This window comes from Thermobia domestica, chromosome 16 (genome assembly GCF_964235325.1).
Source record: "Thermobia domestica chromosome 16, izTheDome1.hap1.1, whole genome shotgun sequence".
Classification (NCBI taxonomy): domain Eukaryota; kingdom Metazoa; phylum Arthropoda; class Insecta; order Zygentoma; family Lepismatidae; genus Thermobia; species Thermobia domestica.
The window spans coordinates 109,998,436-110,022,166 of record NC_137469.1 but is presented as its reverse complement, the minus strand read 5'-3'; the positions used below and the strand labels follow the sequence as shown (position 1 = coordinate 110,022,166).

Below are 23,731 nucleotides of genomic sequence, written 5' to 3'. Positions count from 1 at the left end.
TTGACACTAATATCCGACGCCTCGGGCATTTATCATCTCCCTTTAAGCATATATTTTGCCCCATAACTTCCTCCAGCGTGCTGAAATTCAAAAAGGGGCCTCTGTAGATGATTAGATCTGGTAAAGATCTATCCGTCTACTAAATTTAGAGGATCTACGAGATTCTTTTCTATGTGAAAAGCTGATAACAGACAGATACTTACTCAACTCATCATTTTATTAGTACTAAAGACAGCGCATAAGTTATGCATATACAAGAATAAGTCGGAAAGTAAGTTCTCCTTCCTTGTTCTCTCTCAGAAATCGTACAGCAATAGAGCAAAAACGACATCGGTTTAACGCGAGAATCATAAATACATTTTGTAACGTACGATCAAGATTCCCTCAGATGGCGTTATCATAGTCCTAGCAGAAAAGTTCGGATAAGTAGTCCATTCTGTACCCAACAAGTATGGAGTGAAGTTTATGTTTTAACCTCACAGTCAAAGGAGGAAGTGCGAGCAGTTATGCAACATGAATGGATCCTCGAACGTCAGGTGTTGAATTCATAACAAGCTCGTGGAAATGTACGGTCCACACGGCATGTCGAAGCAAATGGTGTGGAAATTATGCCGGCAGTTCAGTGAGATAGGTACACTGAAACCTGAACAGACGTCAATAACCATAGGAGAGGAAAGCACCAGGAATGTATTTGAAACAAATAAGAGAATAGACGTGTCACACTCGATGAGATCGTCAGAAAATGCAGGGCACGCAATTTTTCCAAGAGTTATTTTTAAACCTTATCAAGCGGTATGGCAAATGCATCAACGTTCTTGGTTCTTACGCTTTTGTTCTTTATTTTCGCAGCATATTATTTGTTTGCATAAACATCTCTGTCCATAACCTCTAGGGGAATTCACTTTCCGACTCATCCTCGTATATCTTGCAGATTACAATATTTATTCAACCCACGCACTACTTAGTTTCACAATACCTTCCTCCTGAAGTTACTGGGTGATTTTGTTTATTATCTGTTCCCTCCTGAATTACCAAACTAGAAATGTTAACAACAATATGGTCCTCGTCCAACTCATCTATAGCATATTGAGGAGAATCTGGAACAACACTCCTGTAACAAAAATCACATGTTAATTAAATCTCTTCATCTAATTATTTAAAAAAATTGAAAAAACACACATTCTAGTATGCAAATAGCAGTTGTAGAAATTAAACATGAATAATATAAAAATTCTTTCATACCTCATAGTTACAGGGCTTGCTTTTGGTTCGTGTATTCGCAGAATCAATTCCGCTGGGAGTAAAAAGTCTCGGGTCCTATTTTAATAGTACATCTCATCAATATCTTTTACAATAATCTTACTTATCACAACGATGTAGCTGCGTAGGAGTACCCCATCAGTTCTTCAAGGGAAAGTTAGGGGTTCAAATTCTCGCGATACAAGAAACGAAATATTAAAATAAGTTTTTACCTTAGTATACGTCTGTTATCAAGTAATTATCGAAAATTTCAATGCAAACTCCAATCTTCCCACCGGCATTTTCTGAAAGCATCTACAGCAAACTCGTCACATCACATGGCATTCATCGTATCATAACACAAAAATTTCTATATGTATAGTACATATATATATATATATATCTTGTTATTATCAATAATAAAAGTAGCACTTTTAAAAACCTGAACTTTTTAAAAACAACTCTCAGAAACTTATCTTCATATTACTCAAAAATTTTCCGAATGGTTGTCACCTTGTGACTATACACAGTGCTAATCTTCTCTTGTGAATAACGTGATGCATTCATAAGATTTGGTTTACTGAGTTTGGCTTATCATAAATATTCACAAACTTCTTAATTAAATAACTGATGTATATCAAGATTAGTCGAAGTAAACATTTGTAACCATGCGTCAGCTTAGTTCCTATTTCTATATTCTACTACTATTTAAATAAGTTAAAATAAGAAAACTAGTTTTGAATAGAATTTCCATTAAAAATTTCACTTACGATGGCGTTAACTGAAACATCTCCACTATAAAAGCTTCCTGGAAATCCGTCGTAAGATTCTCCACAGCCCATAGCTATGAACAATTTGAAAAAACATTTTAATAATGCATTTAAAAGAATAGTGTAACTCATTAACGGTTGTTGAAAATGAAATTACAATACCAAACACACTGAACACACTTATAGTGAGGGGTCTCTGATTCGATCCCCGACCAAGTAAGTTTGTGGTGGACAACATTGTCTGTGGATTTTCTCGGAGTACTCCGGTTTTTTCTCCACATTGTTCTCATTTCACCAATTCTTCCATCATCATTTACTTGCCTTAATCATCTGTTTCCATTAGCCTAATCCTTGGACGTTAAACTAAAAGATTTCATTTCATTTTTCCTTTCAGGGACGTTATACCAGCGTTTCCCAACTTTTTTCAACTTGCGGCACACTACGGGTGTTACTTGGATTCTCGCGGCACACTTATAGATATTATTATTTGTAAATATAAAACACAGTGGTATTTTTCCTGTGATTATTGATCTCCTTCTTAAAGAGAAGAAAGATCTATCACTGGTTTTTCCCCGTGGTAAATCATTATGCTTATTTTCATTCTAAATTAAAAATAGAAAACAATTGCAATGAAATATTGGACTCAGGTTTTTAAAAATACGCTTTCTTTTTAAAAACTGTATCCAAACTTTTACTAAAAAGGAAGATCACTAAATAACGAACGAACAAACAAATCTCTCTTACTTTAAAAACACAAACGTAGATAATTTGTCGAAAGGATTGAATGATATTTTAAATTTTCAAGTTACGAAATAGTCTGCAATAATAAAGAAGCAATAATGGTCATAACAATGATAACCATTTTTCTTAACATTAGAAATGTACAGAACAGTAACCTGGTGTGAAACTTAAAATTGTAGATTCATAGTAGAGGTTCATAGTAATGTGAAATACAAATATGGCCTATTCCATCTTAAGACAGGCAGAGGGTGCCCAATGATTCTCTCAGATTTTCATGAAATTTTAGTATGTTATACTAGGTACAAAAATAAGGGACCCATATTTTTGGGTTTTGCTCAAAAAAATTTTTTTGACCAAGTTATGCCCACTTGAAATTTTGGGTCGAATCTCCCGCGCTTTTGGGGTCAAAATCTTTAAATACATATATCTCGAGAACTGTTCAAGATATTTTCATTCTGTTTTCTTCCTCTGAAAGCTCTACAAAATGAGACTAAATTAAGCTCTGTAAGTTATATACGCATTGAGCTATTATTGCTGAAAGGAAAAAATAGACCCATTTTTGGGTCAGTATATCTCAAAAACCCCACCCTTAAAAAAATTCATATTTTCAGGATAGATTCAACAAGATCCCAACATGCTTCTGTATAAATTTCAGAGAGAGAGTAAATGCTTGGTTTAGATGTTAGAACACATTTATTAATTGTGGTTATGCCGGAGAAATTATACATATTTCGTTTTTCAGATTCACTACAAATTAGTTCTGTACATGAAAGCGTTTTGAATGTCAGATTCTTCTTCTTGTGTTATACCGTGAAGTCTTCCTGACTGTCCTAAAGAATGTGGTGGTGTCAGAATCTTGAGAACATTTTTCACTGGTATTGCGCACACATAAGCCCACTGTCTTTTCCCCTCTGGAAATTTATAGCCTTTGGCCGGTCCATGGGGCAGCATGAAATGCACAAGCACTTCCTGAAGTTCAAAATAAACTTGTTTAGCCTTTGCAACCCACCAATTATCATCATAAATCACAGCCAAAAATGAGCCAACTTTGATGTCTTGAATTTTACGTGAAACAACACTTGCCATATATGTTGTAACTGCATAAATTTCGTCTTTCTCATGTTCTGCTGTGCGTGCAGTGTACACATTCTTGTCACATACATACCACAAATGACTCTTCTGTATGTTTTTTACAGCCCGTACACTGGTCCACTGGGCAATTTTTTCATCACGAAATTTTTGAACTTCTGTGGATGCAAGATGGATAATGGTGATGGCTTTCGTATATGTTGCAACAGTGGCAGCAAATTCTGTTGCATTTTGAATGCATTCCAAATGCTCTGATGTCAGGTTGTGCTTCGTTGCGATATGCTTTACTGTTCCGCCTATTCCAACACAGGCAGATTTTCCGTGACCTGTTGCTGAATACAGCCATTTTTTATTTTCGAAATTTAAGTTTGTGAGTTCATGAAGTTGATAACGATTTTTAAAATGGCTCTCTGCCCCATCCGATATCATTGTGAAAGTTTTAATGTCAGCTAAATTTTCAGTGCAGGAGATGATGATCTTTGTTGTCAGCAAAGCATGTGCCGAATCATGGGTAAGGTCATCACTAACAACTGCATAACTTCTAGTGATGTTGGCACAGTAAGAAACTCCTGTAAATATAGTGACCTGGTCATTTCTCCAATGATAGCTTTGAATCTCATCTTTCATTATGGCCGTCCAATTTTCAGCGAAATCTACATGGAGCACCAGATGATGAGAGTCTTCTTTAACTATCATCTTCTCTGCGGCTATGGCTTTTCTTTGTACTTCTTTGATGTGAAGATGAGTCATTGCCTTCAGAGTCCATGTTACTACTTCTTCAGTGAAAACATGTACTTCTGTTGACTTCTTCACTAGATTTCCTGCTTCCCACACTGCAAATGAAATTTCTTCATCATCTTCTTCTTTTTCCACTAATCCAAGAGACCCTGAATTGATTCCTTCCTTTCCCGGACAATCTGCACATTCTCCATAGAAGCAAGATTCACGTGGATGGGAGCACAGCACCAAATTTTGCAACTGTTGCCTGATTTCAGTTTTGTCGTTAGATGGCGATGTGCTGAAACTTTTTAACGCTGCACAACAGAGTTCAAAGTTTGCACAATATATGCAAATGCATACTTCTCTTGGTGGATGGAGAATAACCCATTTCGGGCGAAGTATGTAAAACTTTGACACGCCAATTTTTACATTCGGATGGTCTTCTGTGAACTTGTGGTAAATCTCTTTAATTGTTCTTGTTAAGAAGCGCTTAACTTTTTGAATACGCTCACCATTTTCTCTCACTGTTATAACGTCTTTAGCATTGGGGCTCTAAAGAGAGCAATCAACATCGTCACTAAGGTAATAACTTTTTGCAAGTGCCACAGTTTCTGGAGGTAATGGGTGACCTAAATATGGATCAGGAATATGGTATACTCCATGCATTCGTTGTATTCTTCTGGATCTGTCTATTAAGTGCTTTGTCACGTGGGGAAACCGGGACAGCAATTTCGTCTTCGTTATCTTGTTGGGTACAATTGTCATCAATCGTACTTTTTCATTGTAAGAGCGGCATCCTTCAAAGGCAGCATTAATCTTCTTATGCCACTGTTCGCAGTTAACACACACTACACGCTGAGCACTTAAATTTTGTTCATGGACAGGGACATCGTAAATTTCTGCCAACTTAGAGTTTGTTTTTGCTTCAAATTCTGTTATCAGTTGCTTTCGTTTTCTGGTCACATAAGCTCCTCTTCTTTCAGGCTTTACAACAGTAGGTGTCCTCAGTGGTGTCACATTCATTTCAAGGCTGGAAATGGTCGTGTTCATAGCTTGCATCATTTCTTCAGTTTCGTTAAATGTTGTGTCCTCATCAAGTACATTGAGTTCAGGATCACTTTCTTCTGTAGAAATATTTGCTGTGCTTGCACTTATATAGGAAACATACTCTGTTGGTTTGGAGACGTCAGAACTTACTTCAAACATGTTGGAATACCGGCGATAACAGTTGAAATAAACTAAAGTCTCACTGGATATATCATCACGTTTAAATAAGTTTTTCAATAAAAAGGACATATGTTCCAGTTTCACAAATCTACATGTTGTGCTTTTGTACACTACATTTTTATGTTTAAGTTGAAAATCTGGGCACTTATATCTTTCACCCAAACACAGATTTTCCACTCTTTTCCCCCATAACTTTTAGAATGATGTACACAGAACTTTACCGAAATGATACAAAAATACCAGTAAGTGTTCAACCCTCAGTACACAACTCTTAACGTACATTCCAATTTCCAGCTGAGTTTATAAAATTGAATGAAGCACATCTTCTGATTGGCTGGGAGTTGCGACTTTTGAGCCACACTTCGAAATGCCCTCATTTAAAGAAGAAATAAGACGAGTTTATTATTATGACATCATCCTGAAACATAAATAATAAAATAAAATTAATTTGTATGTAGATAATTGTTAAAGAGTAGCAAAGATAATTTGTTACTTTTGTTGTATATTAACGATTATAATAGTGCAGTTCCTCCAAAAATTTCATGGCACGAATATTGCTTGCACAGCTCAGTTCAATTCACTGCAGAATAGTAGTACTTTTTACCACGGATAACGTAAGCTAATTTTACCTTACGTGAAGTCAGTAATACCTAGGTACATAAATAAAATAAAACTATTCTGCTCTGTGACTGCTCAATTCTTGAGAAAATTGAACAGTGTTGTAGAACCAAGGCGGTAACATCTGAACCAAGCATTTACTCTCTCTGAAATTTATACAGAAGCATGTTGGGATCTTGTTGAATCTATCCTGAAAATATGAATTTTTTTAAGGGTGGGGTTTTTGAGATATACTGACCCAAAAATGAGTCTATTTTTTCCTTTCAGCAATAATAGCTCAATGCGTATATAACTTACAGAGCTTAATTTAGTCTCATTTTGTAGAGTTTTCAGAGGAAGAAAACAGAATGAAAATATCTTGAACAGTTCTCGAGATATATGTATTTAAAGATTTTGACCCCAAAAGCGCGGGAGATTTGACCCAAAATTTCAAGTGGGCATAACTTGGTCAAAAAAAATTTTTGAGCAAAATGCAAAAATATGGGTCCCTTATTTTTGTACCTAGTATAACATATTTAAATTTCATGAAAATCTGAGAGAATCACTGGACAGATTTTTTTAAATTTGCCTGAGTTGAAATGGAATAGGCCATATACATTTTTCCCTACGTTTTGCATTTTGATTGCTATAAAATTGATAATTTTGTTTCGATTCCTCGCGGCACACCAGTGGCCCATTCACGGCACACCGGTTAGGAAACGTTGCGTTATACCTTCATCCAAAGTAACGATTAAAAAACGAAAACGCATTTATTTGTCTTTTCGAAGTCTCTCTTATAACCCTATGCATAAATCAAAACACGCTACGGTACACACCGGAATAAGAGCTACTATGTTTCTTCCTCATAACTGTACATCCACATCAATGATTACCACTCTCGAAAATATTTTGATTTTATTTCCATTTATACAGTACTTTTAGAAATTAGTTCACCAAACCGCAGGAAGTGATTCCTAGTATTAAATAAATAAAACTAATAAACCTGGGTCGAAAAACGTCTCCTTTTAGAGTTGTAAACCACCAAAAATGCGAAATATCACGTTTTAAAAGGCCTTGGTTTGGAAATCATGGGACCTATCGCTAGCGGTTCAAGAGCTTATAGGAACTAGTATGAGCTCCATCTAAATACTCACGTTTCAGAATCCTTCGGTACCGACGAGACAAATGCTGAATTAGCACTTAAAAGAGTACCACTGTACCTCCAACTTCTTTTACACCATTGTTTCGCCGGTAAAGGACGAGGGTAAAACATGGATATTTAGATAGAGCGCATACTAGCTCCTGTGTAATTTCTTGAATTGCTTGCAACAGGTTTCTTAGTTTCAAGCCACGGCATTTTATTCCTTTGAGTCTTTTTGTCTACTCCAATGGACATTATTTTAACCGGTTATTTTTTATGTTCAATGAAATGTTTTAGTTGAGGACATTTGATACATTTGATAGACACCATATGTTACTGATAATTGAATCCTGCGTCATCTGGCAACACTACTGTACACTATCAGTCTTAAAATGAAGAGGAATAGCTACCATGAAAGAACGCGGGAAACGTGAGTTGAAGTTCTCATATCGTGAGTTTTTTTTTTTTAATACCACTTATGAAATCACTTTTATTGTTTTATATTGTTAATAATCAATTATCAGTAAAAGTTTGCTTTAAATAGTATTGAGGGATAAGAGATGGCGCTGTAAACGCTAAGTATTGGGAGCTTTGCTCTCAATATTTATTCAATTTTTAATGTTTACAATTCATTACTTTTGACAATTTTATTGTTTGTTACAATTTTAATACAGTTTTTCATTTTCAATATGTTCATGCGCTGCTTATCCTTCCTTATTACATTAACAGTGTGATAAACAATTATATTTAAAACAAGCAAATTCGGCCATTTTAGCACGTGCCATCTTAGTACATATTCTTATTTCGAACAATTTATTTAAAACAAATTTAGTGAAGCATTCCACAGGGCTCTAAGGCCGGGATTTCCTTTATAATTCTCCGTAAGGGAGATAACTGGAAATAGTATTATAGTATGCCATACTTATTTGTTAAAAATCTTTGTCCATTGTAATGGACAAATAAGACGCAATAGTACTTTTTTTTACAGTTGCTAAGGTATGATCCTTCTCTTATAGTATTTGTATTTGTTAGATTAATTTACTGAAAGTTCCATAAACTGCAAATAAAATTCATATTTCTTTATCCTATAAGCATCCATGGGTGGCCGATTCTGTGGGCCAAGGAGGCTCGTCACCCAAAGTTTGCTTGGGTCCCCCAAGATTCGGATATTTTTCTTGAACCTTTACTTCAATATCTGATAGTGGAACACATACTCTCAAAGCCCTTCCCTTCTTTCCCGAAGTTGTTCAAAAATAGGCGCCGCTACAAGCACTATTTGTAACAATTAAATAATTTATATTTGAGTTGTTTTATGTAGTTCGGCGAATTTTCATCTTTCTTTTGTGGAACTTCCATCTTGAAAAGGATGCAAATTCCATTTTAAATTTATTGATGTCAGAAAATATTTCTGATTTATATCAATTTGAGTGCGTGTATTAGGTGTAAGCCGGTATTCACATATTCGGATAAGATTTCGGTTCAAGGGATGAAAACTTTGGGAAACTTATCATTAATGCATAGTAGATGTCAATTTGGCTGATTTGGAAACATGACAAAAGAAATACAAATATTTAAGGGAACAGTAATATCCTAGATCCCCCTCCTATCAAATTTTTCAGCTTTACAAAAGGAGTGCTCTTAAGTGTTAGAAAGCGCAGTAAGACAAGCGACATCAGAAAATTCAAAATGAGGGATTACACATAATTCTATTTTTTTCATGACTTATTGTATTATAAATGCTATTCTACATTACTCTCTTAACGAAATAGTGTAGTGTGTAGTAACGAAGAAGCATAACTGGCATACACGAAACGGCATTTAACAAACTAGTTTAATTTTTTGTTGATAAAGAATACGTTCGTTCCTCTAGATTAGAATATTCCACAAGATGATCGGGATTCAGTTCAATTATCAACAACTGATATGATCCAATTGATTATTTTCTCAATACATACATGATACTTATGTAGATAATATGGTTGAAATTATCAATCTAAATGCCCTGCAGTCAGGTACGTCATTCAAATAAGTAAATAAATAAATAAATAAATAAATAAATAATAACAACAAAGCAGAAATTATTTCTTCCATACGTCTTTATTTGATGACAATTTGTCTGAAATATCCATATTTAACGTGATTGACAACCCTTGAGTCCATTTGTCCATTGGAATGAACATGCTGTAAAATGTAAATAAAATCTCCTATTATTTTTTTTCTTTTGTATTATTTGCATTCCTTTTAACTCCTTCAAGTACTGATTTTTTTTAGCAATTAGAAAAAAATCAGGTCTGAAAGGGTTAAAATCAGGTCTTAAATTTCCGCATCTTCGGCTGTTCATAATTGAACGGGGGGTACTTTTTCGACTCACCTTTATTAGAACGTTTTTCTTTATTTTGATATAAGGAATCACCTTCTAGAGTTTGGTAATCGAATTTCTAAACAGTGCAAATACGAAGATATGGTCCATTACATTCAAGAGTTTTACGATGTTACATCTTTTAAACAAAATTTAACCTAGTATGTAGATAAAAGGAAGTAATTCGAATGATCGAAATATTTCAGAAAAACGAGAGAACTTTTATGTGGGAAGTTATAGACGAAATACATGATTAATAATAACATAATAAAACATGACAGCCAAAACACTTAGAAATAATTTGTGTTAAAATTGATTTTATAGTTACTACTTTTATGTGTGCTGTTAAATCTACATAAAAATGTGGAATAATGTGGATATATATATACAAAATCCTGAAACTAATTTCTTCAAACACACACACTAAATGAAGCTTTAACAAACTCATGTTTATAAGAATGTTTTTCTCTTTCCTTCTTATTTCTTAGTGCACTAATATATGATATACTTCATGTGCAATATTTCGTCTTTTTGGTTCTCTCTGATTCTGATTCATTTTAATCGACTTTCGCACTTCTTTAGCTGCCTCTCCTCTTTTCTCGTTCTCAAACAAACTCCCTGCATTGTTTTAATTCTTTTGGAACTGTTTCAGAATTTTACCTTATATACTAATTTACACAGACTTGTGCAATATTAAATATAAACCTTTTTTTATAACATTCTTAGGGGATGGTACGTTAAGATATATCCAATTTCAGCTACGGACAGGCCAAAATTCTCTATATATAAATGATACCTCACAGTTCCGGAGATACACAGAGTGTTCTAGAATATGTTTACCAGATGACAGGACACCAACAGTGGGCAAACTATGACGGAATTTTACATTTGGGACAATCTCAAAGCTCTTATCTATTGCTCGTCTGCCAAGGCTGTTCACTACCTAAAGAAACGCACAGTCCGAGTTACAACACCATTCGAGAAACATTAGGCGTTTCTCAGCACGTGTGTGTATCCATGGTGTGTCGTGTTCGTGCCTATATCTGCGTATATCATGGTCGTCTTGAACACTTCCTATAAAATTGCTGAATCCATTGTGAGGCAATGTACCTGCTTCCATCCGAAAGGCGTGTATTATTTCCAATGTTGCACTAATTGTATGTTGCTCCTGCTGCTCATTGTCATCACTAAACCGCCCCTTTTAATCCTATGTACAAAGGTGGGTTACAAATTGTTCACACTTTAATTAGGATAAGAGTTCTTATGGATGTTTCTTTAGTACCATGTCATAACTCAGGTTTTGTCAAAAATAATATAAATTTTATTTTCTGCCATTCAATACTTATTTTTTTAATTTCTAAAAATAACCCCCCCCCCCAAAAAAAAAGTTTTCGTGCTGGACATAAAGTACCTTCCCTTGGTGTAAGGTGTTATCATAATGTGCGTAAAGTTATTTCTAGTTGAAATTGAAGATTCTGAATCCATTGTGGGGTCGATACGGGTACAGCTGACACAAAGCGTCGTACACATAAACGGAAAAGACCTGCTGATGATATTAAAAGAGTGATGATATTAAAAGTGGAAACCCTACGTACACCAAGAGGTCACGCGTAACACTGCACGCCAAGGGAGGGAGGGTTAAAAAATGTCCACCATATAAACCATTATTTTCTGTCTCAGAAAATGTAATATTCTTCTATATTTTGTGCCTTCAGTTGTCTTAGTTTAAAGTTAGTACAAAATAGAGAATAATATTACATCTCCTGGGACAGAAAATAATGATTTATGAGGTGGACATTTCTTAACCCTCCATTAGTGTGTGGCGTTACGCGTAACACCTTGGTGTATGTGGTTTACTATGCCTACAGCACACTGCTGACTGTTCCCATTGTCTCTCAGGCTCACTGATGACCTCTTCACTTCTACTTCCATACTCTATGGGGTATGTCGTGTCATTTAGTTCACCTTGTTGGTTCATTGATTGCAGTTTAGCGTTCCCTTGCAGTACCGAAGCTCTATGAGACGTGAACCTACAGTTTAAATTGAATCCGAACCATCGTAATGCGTTTAAATTTTATGGCTTTCCTAGTGAATCGAGCCGGGGCCCTGTGCACCAAACGCGTGCGCAGCCATCAGACCAGCAGGAAGAGCTGGTTCAACGTGAATATCGCCGGAACGGCGCAATATCACACAATTATTGATATAGACGTTCCTGTTGTCTGTGCTCGGAAGAATCGGAGACACCTTAGCGTACCACCTTGTATATCTAACTGATATCAGGTTAACTAAAAAGTATTGAGTCTCTATGGCTAAAATTAAGAAAATATTTATTATTTGAAAATAACATTATAGAACTACATATCCACAATTTTGATGATCCGTCATTTTTTCGACGCTATAACCCTGTCGTTATAGAGCTTCTATTGCTTCTGAAAAAAATAATGCGTGGTTTTCATAGTTTTTTTTTTCTAAAACTAACTAAAAGTCATTCAGGAGATCTGTAGAGACCGAAACAAATTATAGTCGGATGCTGCCATGTCCGGGCTATATAGTGGATGCATTAAACCCTCCCAGTCAAGTTCTCTCAATCTATGACGGGTTATTAAAGGTATATGTGGTCTGACATTCTCCGTGTGGCATACAACATCCTTTCTCTTGATCAATTCCGGCCATTTCATTTGATTACTACGTGGACTACGTCGACGTTGCGCTACTTGTAGACAGTCCAAGTCCGAATCTATTGTTCTGCCCAGCGGCAGAAGCTCGTCTCCACCAAACGCACATCACACCTCTATAGGCGTCAGTGTAAACTTTGCCAGAAACTATGAAGCTTCTTTCAGTTTCGACCACGATCTTCTTCACACTGTTATCGAATGTTGTCCAGTTTTCATCACTCGTGATAACCGTTTCAGAAAAGTCTCAAGTCCGTTACGTTTCAGTAGAGATTTGCAGATGAAAATTCGACAGAGTAAATGTTATTGAGTCAAATAATGTGGCACCCAAATGTCGAGCTTTTTATGCAGCCAGCGTTCTCCAAATGGTTTAACACTATTTGGTGATGGATGTTTAGGTCATTGGTGATGTGAGGACTGCTTACATGTCGGCTCGAGTTTTGTAAGAATATTATCCACTTTTGCCGTGATTAGTTATCCACTATGAGAAACTTGGACATCGAAATTTCCAGAATGAAAGTGACTGACCATGTTCTGGCTGTTGCTTTTAATAGCGTATCATGCACAGAAACAGCACAAATTTTTCATGAATCTGTGCAGTATTTGCGCCTTTATCGGAGTAAAATAAAATTGAGGAGCACGATGGCTCAGTGGTAGAGCGTTTACTTCTGATACGTGGGGTCCTGGTTTGATCCCCTGCCAAGTAAGTCCGTGGCGTTTTCTCGGGTATTCCCGTTTCCTTCTACATTCTTATTCCACCAATTCTTTCATCATCATTCACTTGCCTTAATCATCCGTCTCTCTTAGCATAATCGTGAAATGTTAAACTGAAATATTTCATTTCGAGATGAAATTGCAAAATGTAGCGCAGTTTTGCGGAAAGAAGGCTGATTTCCATGGCGCAATACCTTACATCAGATTACAAGAATTCCAACACTTTTCGGAGATATACTAGCTTCTATTGTCAGCTGTCAAAATGGGGTTAGGCTTAAACCACTGTGACTCATATAACCTGAGATTTGGAACACTAACACCATCTAGTGCGCAAAAGATTCACTACATTTTAGATATTTCGACTTTTGTAAGGTAAGAGCTTTATGACCAGAAAACAAACTCTGTCTCACGTATCGCTTTAATATTATAATTTTTACCTTGCTCTTCACAATCTTTTCTTGTACGTAATACCTGTAAATTAAAATATCACTGAAACAATTTACAAAGACTTCTTTATATCTTTATTCTTTATTGAACTTACCATGAATTGAAGGTCAAATTCACTGGCACTAAACGTGCTTGCAAGCTGATCGTAATAAAGACCCAGTACTTCGTTATTGCTTTCCGAATTAACTTCCGCTAAGTCTGAAAAAAAAAATTACTATATAATGTCTGTACATCATTTTAATATGTTAGTTATCGATTAAAATCACTAAATAACAAAATCAAATTCTTAGGTGAGTTACGGAAAATCTAGTGGGTAAAGAAGGCCATCGCGACTCAGCGGTAGGAAGGGGAAGGCACGATCGCTGCCTTAGTGCACTATTTCTGGTACGAAGGTTCTACTTTAGGTTACACGAGATTCTGATGGACCATCATGCTCGTAAATTCTCTCGAGGTTTTCGAGCTTCATTTTACCAATGGACTGAAATAGTTATGTCGTCACTTCCTCTCCGTTACCACGGTAATACTCATAACTCTTATCCATATAAATGTGACAGGAGAAAGGCGTATTGTAAAATCTGCTACAAGTAAAAACAAAGTCTGTAAAATTATTCACATTTTAGAATATCTTGGTGGGAAAAAGTACAGGTTAAGAAAGTACGAAGCCACTATTTACAAAATTTAAAGCAAAATTTAGTAATTTACAAACAGTAAACATTTAAGAAACTTTTTTCTATAGGCATCTTACCACTAAGTAAAGTGATAAGGTAGAAATAACATAAGTAACCTAAGAGCTATGGCCATGAAGACCTCCGTAAGAAGAAGCAATTATCCATTAGGAGAGTAATGTGCTGTAGGCACAACGAGAACAGTGGAAATATACGACATTAAAAAAAATTACCTACTGTTAGAATAATGCTGTTTGTATGGTGCATATACGTTTCTTACGCCCATTCTTGGTTACATCCACCCTTTACAATAGAAGCGCACAATTATAATGGATAGAAAAATAATAAAAAAAGTATGCTTGTAGTTAAATGTGTGCTAGGGTGTATCAAAGTTTGTACAATCCGCGGCAAAAAACCTGCAACATGAGCATATAAGTTTATTGTGAAATGACGAAGTCTTTTGCTCCAAAATAAGTGTTCACGAGAGGAGGCCGAGGTTTATTCTGGTGTGATTCGTTCCACTTAGACGTTATGTTCATTCCCTGTGCTGTTAAGCGTAGTTTCACAATAAACTTACATCCTCATGTTGCAGGTTTTTTGCCGCGGATTGTACCTAAAACCGAGAGTATTTTGTTGTGTAGCTAATTATATTTTTTTATATGTTGCAGATACCAAGGTAAGGGAAGTCTGACGGCAATTACAGCCTTCTACGCCAATCCGTCTGGTACCTAGAGCAATTTAAAGATGGCGCATCGATTTGAACATTACTCTAAGGAGGAAGTGCGCTGTTATTCGTTTTTTACGGGCCAAGAGACAGAAACCATCTGACATTTATCGAGAACTGGTGGAGATCTCTGGAGAGAGTGTTGCAGAAACACGTGTGTGTGTGGTGCAACGCATTCGCAAGTGGTAGACTAGCAACGTCCATCATCGACAGGAATATGTTGGACGTCGGTGCGATGATTCGTGAAGACACATGAGTGAGATTGCATGACATTACCAATCTTATATATGATTCAGTGAGGAGTATCGTCCATGATAAACTTGCTTTAGGAAAGTCTGTGTCCACTGGATACCGAATCATCTAAGTGAGGATCAATAACACCTTCAAATGCGTATTTCCCTGACCCATCTCACACGATATGTTCACGAAGAATATTTTTTCTTTCATCGCATCAAAACGAGCAATGAAACCCTAATATCCCTACAGACACCTGAGTCATAACGCAGAGCATGACATGGAAACAGCGGTCCTAACAGGTCGCCAAGAAATTTAAGACTACATCTGCCAAGAAAACACTAGCTACTGTGTTTTGGGACTGTCAGGTTGTTATTAATGTTGAATTTCCGGCAAAGAATACGAACAATACTGCAGACACGTAGTGCCAAACCATGAAATGAAATGAAATCTTTGATTTACGTCCCACAGTTATGCCGGTTAGGCTAAAGGAGACGGTGATGATCAGTAATGAATGAAATGGTGGAATGAAGGAAGTGGGAGGAAACGGGAGAACCCCGAGAAAACTCACGCACACGGTGTTTGTCCACCACAAAGTTCACTTGGCGGGGGCGTGCCAAACCATGGACGGGCTGAAAGCAGCCATACTTTAGAGACGAAACGAGCCACTAGGAGAGGGGGTGTTCACTACATGGTAACGCATGATTATATGCAACCCAACGGACCAGTACGCACATCATGAGTTTCAACTGGAAAATTCTTGACCATCCTATGTATAGCCCTGACTTAGCCCCTTCCGACTACCATTTGTTTGGACCCCTAAAAAATATCTCCGTGGGTAGCGTTTCGATATACTGAAGATGCATAAAAGGTTACGGTTACCTGGTTAGGGAACTTGGAGCAACATTTCTTTGCATAGGGCATGGACGATTTAATGTCGCGTTGCAGTGCATGTTTCGATCGCAATGGTTTTTAAGTCGAATGTTAGTATGAAACTATGTGCCAAACATAATCCAGTTTCAGATATTTATCTCCGCACGTGTTTTAGTACATCGAAAATTCACCTTACTTTTCGATGCACCTTACTTTTATATATTGAAAAAAAAAAAAAAAAAAAAAAAGATTTATGAGTGGTTTTGTATAGGTTTTAAGGAACTTAAACACGAATTCTGTTCCCGTTTATAATAAGAGCTATACACCAATGCTAACTGAATCAAAATTTTCCACGTTATTTAAATGTAATACCCAAAGGTAAATTGAGTTCACAATGAGACGTAATGTAACCTCAAAATTTAAATATATAAAATGCACATCAGAGGAAATATTTCATAGAGCCTGTGAAATCGCTGACATCACTTAAAATACTCACTAAATCTGACGGAATAGTATTTAGCATATTTACCTAACTACTTTTTCTATCTTTCTTCAGTTTCATTTATCGGAAATCTTTAAAAAATATAAATATTTCTTACTCTTCTAATGCTTGCTGTCTGGATATTAACACATCATTATTTTCCCTTTGTATTTAGGTTCTTAGCCCGTATTATTTAGCAAATAAAATGGTGATTATTATGGCAACGAGGATTTGAAGTCACACTATTTCACTCTACTCTTTCACTACAAACTATTGTCATTTATCGTTCGTCTCCTTCAGCCTAAGGACATATACGTCGAATATTAAAATATTTAATGTTAGAGAAATATCTTTGCGAAGCGTAGGATTGCGAGTTTGTTCCCAGATTGCGGTACATATATTTTCTCGAGATTCATATTTTCACTAAATACTTCACAATTATTCCTATTATTCTACAATTGCATAGTCTCGGGAAATTAAAAAAAAAAAAATGCATATCTTACGAGTTACTGTACTCATTTGTAGAGTTGTTACTGTTGTGTTTATGTTCTGTTGTTGGATGAAAGAGGTGGTGAGAAGGGAGATATAAGTGGTTAGCTTCGTTACTTCACAGAGTTGCCAGAATACAAGGGCAGAACCAGGACATGATTGCAATGCCTCACAACCTCCCCAACTCTTAAATGAAAAGATCAGTCAAATTAACTCTGTGACGATTGAGAACTTGTTTCTAGTAATCCAGTTTAAAAAATATGACTAAAATCAAATCTTTAATACATAAATAAATAATAATTAATACTTCTCTTAAAGATGAAAAGTTAAATATAGTTATTTTTGGTAGTGGTTCCATAAAATTGTGAAAAGACAACCAATGAAAAGATAAAAATTTAAATTTGATACAATTATCTTAAAGAGCTTCCTTCCCTGATATGACCAGTAACTTCTCTTTTGTAGTGATAAACGGCAAAGAGGGAGAGCTTACGTGGAATGGATGGTAGTTACAATTGAAGGGTCCTCTGCAATAACAAGGTAAGTGAAAAATGGACCTTTTGAGTTACAAAGCTTATAAACTTGAAGTGCAACGTGCTAACTAAAAGGAGTTAATCTGTATATATAAACCTATGGAGAAAAGTGGTGTAGCATCTGGTCTGTGCTTTGAAGCATAAAATGGCGTATACCTAAAATACGGAATAATAAAAAATGAAGGTGGAAAAGTGAGCATTTACCTTGTTATTGCATAATCTAAACTAATGGTGAAAAGAAAAAGGAAAGTAGGAACACACGACGTGTGTGACAACGTTTATGTGTTGCAATTAGAGATGCAAAAAAAGCCGGCTTTTTTGAATCGATGGTTTTTTTTCACATAAAAAGCCGGCTTTTTTGAAAAAAAAACACGAGAATTTTGGAAATTTTGGCTTTTTTCATTTTCATGATTTTTCTATCTAAATAGCTTTCTTATAGTATATTCTATAGTTAGATAAGAATTCCATGACATAAATGCCATATTTCGCTCTGAAATTCACCATCAAGATGGATGGAGTACATGTTTTACGAATTAAAGCTAACATGAAGAATGTAGTATTTGAGGGCAATTTTAGAGGCTATTTAACTTTTGAGTTATCGACATTTTTTTTCTTCTCTAGTTCATTATAGTTGGTCATCCGTGTTTCATTTCTAAGAGCTTAGTACTCTAGCTTCTAGCGCAAAAGTTAAACTTGTGTTTTTTATATATCCGTCAAAGCGTACGTCTTTCAATATATCCGTCAAACCGTACTTCCACATTTCTGTTATACTGTAGCTGTGCAACGATTTAGCAATAATTTTCCGGATACAATCTTGAATACTAATTTATACAAATAATCAGTAGCGGATTGAGAAAAGTACTTTGGGAGGGGTTTCTCTGATTGTTTCGTTTTCTAAAATGTCCTAATTTTATTTGGGAGGAGCTTGAAGTTTATGAGTACAGGCATAACATTTCGTTTCGTTGATATATTTAGCGATAATCTTCCGAATACAAACTTGAAGATCATTTTATATTGAGAATCAGTAGCGGATTTAGAAGAGTATTTTGGGAGGGGTTTTTCTCACTAATGTTTAGTTTTTCTAAACATTCGTAATTTTTATTTGACGGGAGCTTAAAGTTTATGAGTAAAGGCATAACTAATAGATATTTCCTTTGTTTTAGACATTCCGTAATTTTGGGGAACAGTCTTCAGTCCGAAAGACCACCCCTCTAACCTTCGCAAAACCGTCACTGCTGGTAATTAGTAATAATAACGATTTAAAAACAATAAGAAAGGAAGTCGGCCAACTCACAGTACACGCACTATTTCTACTTCACAGATGGAATGAAGAAAAGCTTTGTTAGAATAGTCGAATACTGGATTGAATCCCGAACTTCCCGATAGAAGCGCAAAAGCTCCACTCAGTCATGTTTGTTGTGCAGTTGTATTTGTCTTAACTTAAATATATTCCGTAGTCCTTTTTCTTTTTTCTTTCTTTCTTTCTTTTTTTTTCTGGTGGTGGTGGGGTGGGGAGAGTCCCGTAATGATATGAAGGGTGTGAGCCAAGAACATGGTAACCAACAAATTTTCAATTGCTGAGTTATGCAGCAGATAGACAGCAACGCATACCGCTTCGTTCAGTCCTTCATGTATAGTCTTATGTGAAAAATCAGCTTTCCGTCTTTCAAATGGATTGTGCAGCAGAAAATCTCTAATTTCTTAAAATAGTAAAAGTGTGGGTTACCATGTTCTTGCCTCATACCCTTTATATGTTGAATCCCTCTTGTTAAAAATTCAGAAAACTTGAGGACTGAGTAAACCGTGATGGTGGTTATATAAAACTATAGAATTTCAAGAATATACAGAACCAAAAGCTCTAGATGTGCAGCCTTTAAGTGTATCATATAAATGTAAGTACTTCTCTTATATTTTATTTTAATTTTATTTTGTTCCAAAAAGAGGGTATGGAATATTTTGAAGTAAAAATACTACATAGAATTTTGCTAGTTATTTGTGTATTTTTTTAAAAGAAGTATTTACTTTTAGGGTTGGCTGGTTTACACCAGCTGCTTTTTTTCTTTTTTTAAATAAACAACTGGTTTAAACCAAAAAAAAAAAAAAATAAATAAATAAATAAATAAAATAAATAAATAAATAAAAAGAACGAAAAATACGAATCGTGTGAACTTCATGGTGACGTTTCCACACATCAAACAATCTGCATTAGTTTTATTTCCTTTTCACCTTTTAATCAAGGTGTCCCATGTTCAATTCTCGGTTGAACCACAACCCTTCTTTCATGCGTAAACAAAGTAGCGGTTCGGATGTAATTTTAAGCGAGTCTTCTCCTTGATAACCTCAATATTACGTAAGGATGTTAAGCCTGAACATACAAAAGGAAACCAAATTGTATATTTCTGCATGCCTGAGTGCCTGTTGTTTTATAAAGCCAAGGTTGCTTAAATATATTGATAGAAATTGGCATAATTTATCGATTGCCTACGTAGCTTCCAACATTAGCTTGGATTGGACTTTCAATGATATGTACGTACTAAATTTGTAATTTAATACCTCAGTTTTAGCGTACTGATTATGATACGTTGACCTTTAAATTTTACATGCAAAGCAATAACAGGATTTTTCCGTTATTGTTTTACATTTAGAGTAATGACGGGATTTTCCCGATGGCTAGGGCGGGAGTTTCCGAATTTAAGGAATTTACTGACCGAACTTCTTTAAACTTATGTGACTTCTTCCAGCATAACCCCGTTGTTGCATAATAACACCAAGGCGAAACAAACTTATTTCTGTCAATATGTAATATAAATACATAAAGCAAAATATCTAAACCCAAAAAAAACCTGGTTTAAGCCAAAAAAAAAAAAAAACTAGTTTAAACTCGCCCCAAAAAACGGGTTTTTGGCATTTTCAAAAACAGCCATGGTTCTTCCCAACCCTGCTTACTTTTGTATATAGGAGGTTAAAATAAATCTTATTATTAGACTTCGGATCGATATGCACTAAAAAACGGCAAAATATGCATGCAAATATGCGCTAAAAATCACGAAAATATGCACTGAAAATATGCAATAAAAATTATAATATGCACCAATCAGAAGCTAAAGTTAAATGAGGAATTTTTATTACTTTAGAGAAAAAAGTTGTATTACTTGAACTACATATACTTGGATATAACTATGATGCATTCGTGCTACAATACACAACTGTGTAATTTTCGCTGTTTTCTGGCAAAAACCTACATTTATCAGTCAAAACGTTACTGTACATCGAAAATATTCCTTCCATGTCACGGGTTGTTAAGAGACAGTATTTCAAAGAAGCAATGTTACTTGCCGAAAAATCTGAAATTCGTGCGTCGTTGTTCTCAGGAACACTTTATTTACATTAGACAAGAATTTTATGCCGGGATTTTTCGCGTCTATTGTCTGTGCGTTTCGAAAAAATGCTTGTCCGATTGGTCTTGGTGGCGTCTGTTTCGTTATTGAATTAAACAGCTCAAATACACTACAAAGTCCTAATCATCGCTCTTTTAATCTCGTTATGATATTCGAAATTGAACTGAAATTGATAAATGGAAGGTTGCTTTTAATGTTTTAAGCTCCGCAAGCGTCCAAGGCTTCGTGAATACATTTGGTTTCTTTGAGTTCAAACAGCTCACAGTCAATATGTGAAAATCAAAATACATCCAGTTATATATATATATATATATATATATATATATATATATATATATATATATAGATAGATAGATATAGATAGATAGATAGATAGATAGATAGATAGATAGATAAATAGATATAGATATGTAAAATAATATTTATAAATTTACAAATAAAAAAGAATACGCCAAGTATCTGTAAATAAAGAATAAATATACTCAGAGAAGCAAATAAACATTTCTGGTATAAGCACATAATGAAACCTGTCTAGCGAAATTGAACAGGACTCGCAAAAATTTCCGTTAAAGGTTTTAAAGTTAAGGAAGATAGATCTATGAGAAAAATAAATAAGGTACATACATGTAATGGACGTTTGTACATAGGCCTACCGTATTCAATTACAGTATTTATTTATGCTACGAATTAATACACATAAAACTTACAGTGAAAACAAAACTTACATACGGCTTCAAAAGTCGAGACAAAAAGTAGATGATATGTCCTTTTCAACGCTCTCCCTCTACTTTAGTCTCCCTTTCGATCTATTGTGTATATTATGCTCTTTGTTCCATGTATCTAGACCATCTAGAGAACGAGTTATTGGTATTTGAAATTTACTATTTAAATTGCACTTCGTTCAGAAACTCGCACGGTATCTAGGGCCTTACTTGGCGGTGGACTCAAGGTTAAATGTGTAGGGTAACCAGTAAACGAAGACGTTTACAGACAATGTAGTTCATATACCTAACTTCTCACAGAAATGTCTAAAATTTCTCTAAATGCTGCATTAGGGAACTTGAAAATTTACGTTAAAAAGTATATTTTAACATTGGTTGTTGGCAACACAGGTTCCGTCTAATCAAGATAATATAGCCATTATTTTTTTACCTTTAAATTCATGGGACCGTGAAGTATTTCCATTTAAGATAAATTTCCGTTTAATACGGGGCCTGTTGAAGGTAGTTTTCACTGCATTAAAAGCCTGTATTCGAAAACCTTGTTATTGTTTAAAAGAAAATAAATCACTTGAAATTACTTTTTGTAGCCAATTTTGTGTAAATTCAATATTTTTTTCTAGCATAACATTGTCCGTTTCAAACAACAACAATTTACAATGTATAATATTGATACTTTAAATTGAATAACGTGATTTGAGCGAGGCATGGAGCATAAATGTGAAGAAGCTGAAGTTATTGATACGTTTCGAGAAACCGAGGTGTATCAAAGCAACACAAGCTTTTATTTTAATAGTCTCCTAAACTCCTTAAAGGAAAACTTGAGAACTTATCTCAGAAAGTAACTGCTGTAACAAGTTTTAGATTTTATAAAGCAAATATTTTAATCGATTGTACAGCTCATTTTCAAAAGGGTTGTTCATTTCTTCCCGAAATACATTCTTGAACGGTTTCTTTGGAATGGACTCTGTCGAGTATGAAAAAAAGCCAAATCTGGGTTGTTTCATAGTTGTATAAACTCCTTACCAGACTTGAAACTGCTATGAGAATATAAGAAGGCCAAAAAATTAAGCGCTTCTGAAGTTTGAGCTTTTGCTGTTGTGAGAAATAGAAATGTCCTTTTCATTAAACAAGCCTACTTACTTTGAAAATATTACTTGTTTAGCATACACTTTGTAAAATATATTTTCTTGAATTGTTAATGTCTCTCAACTTCAATCCATTGTTTCAGAAGATAACTTCTAGAAAATTTTTCGGGCCCATTTAGTTGTAGTGTGACATGTTTGTCCAATTTTTGTTCATCCAAGAAAAAAAATATGTACCATTCAAATTACCAAAAGGATTCACGGTGGCTCAGTGGTAGAGTGTTCACCTCTGGTGCATGGGGTCTCTGGTTTGATCCAACTCGCGCCAAGTGAGCTTTGTTCCTTCGATCACCTGTAGTGCGACATCTTCAAATTTGAATGTTAACTTCAGTAGGTCAGAATTTTGTCCAATTTTTGTCCACCCCCAAAAAATTTGTACGATTCAAATAAACGAATGAGGACCATTTCAAAATTTAGCCACCTCGATCATCTGTAGTGCGACGTCTTCAAATCTGAATTTTAACTAGCTCAACATTTTGTCCATTTTTTATCCATTTTTGTTCACCCAAGAAAACATTTTGTACCATTCAAATAAACGAGGGAGGACCATTTCAAAATTTGGCCACCTCGATCATCAGTAGTGCGACGTTTTCAAATCCGAATTTTAACTAGCTCAGCATTTTGTCCATTTTTTATCCATTTTTGTTCACCCAAGAAAACATTTTGTACCATTCAAATAAATTAGGGAGGGTCATTTCAAAATTTGGCCACCTCGATCATCTATAGTGCGACGTCTTCAAATCCGAATTTTAACTAG

At 35.2% G+C, this 23,731-nt stretch overlaps 1 protein-coding gene across 1 annotated transcript in view; it reads right to left on the bottom strand.

The window, feature by feature from the left end:
* Positions 1–14,667, bottom strand: part of LOC145672568 (Fanconi anemia group D2 protein-like) — an 87,800-nt gene extending 73,133 nt beyond the window's left edge. Inside the window, exons 1-4 of the mRNA XM_081741727.1 lie at positions 14,619–14,667; positions 13,811–13,914; positions 2,010–2,083; positions 977–1,111 (exon numbers count right to left, since the gene is read on the bottom strand). Coding sequence (XP_081597853.1) covers positions 977–1,111; positions 2,010–2,083; positions 13,811–13,914; positions 14,619–14,667 — 362 coding nt within the window. The remainder of the gene's footprint in view (positions 1–976; positions 1,112–2,009; positions 2,084–13,810; positions 13,915–14,618) is intronic.
* Between the last annotated feature and the right edge of the window lie 9,064 nt (positions 14,668–23,731).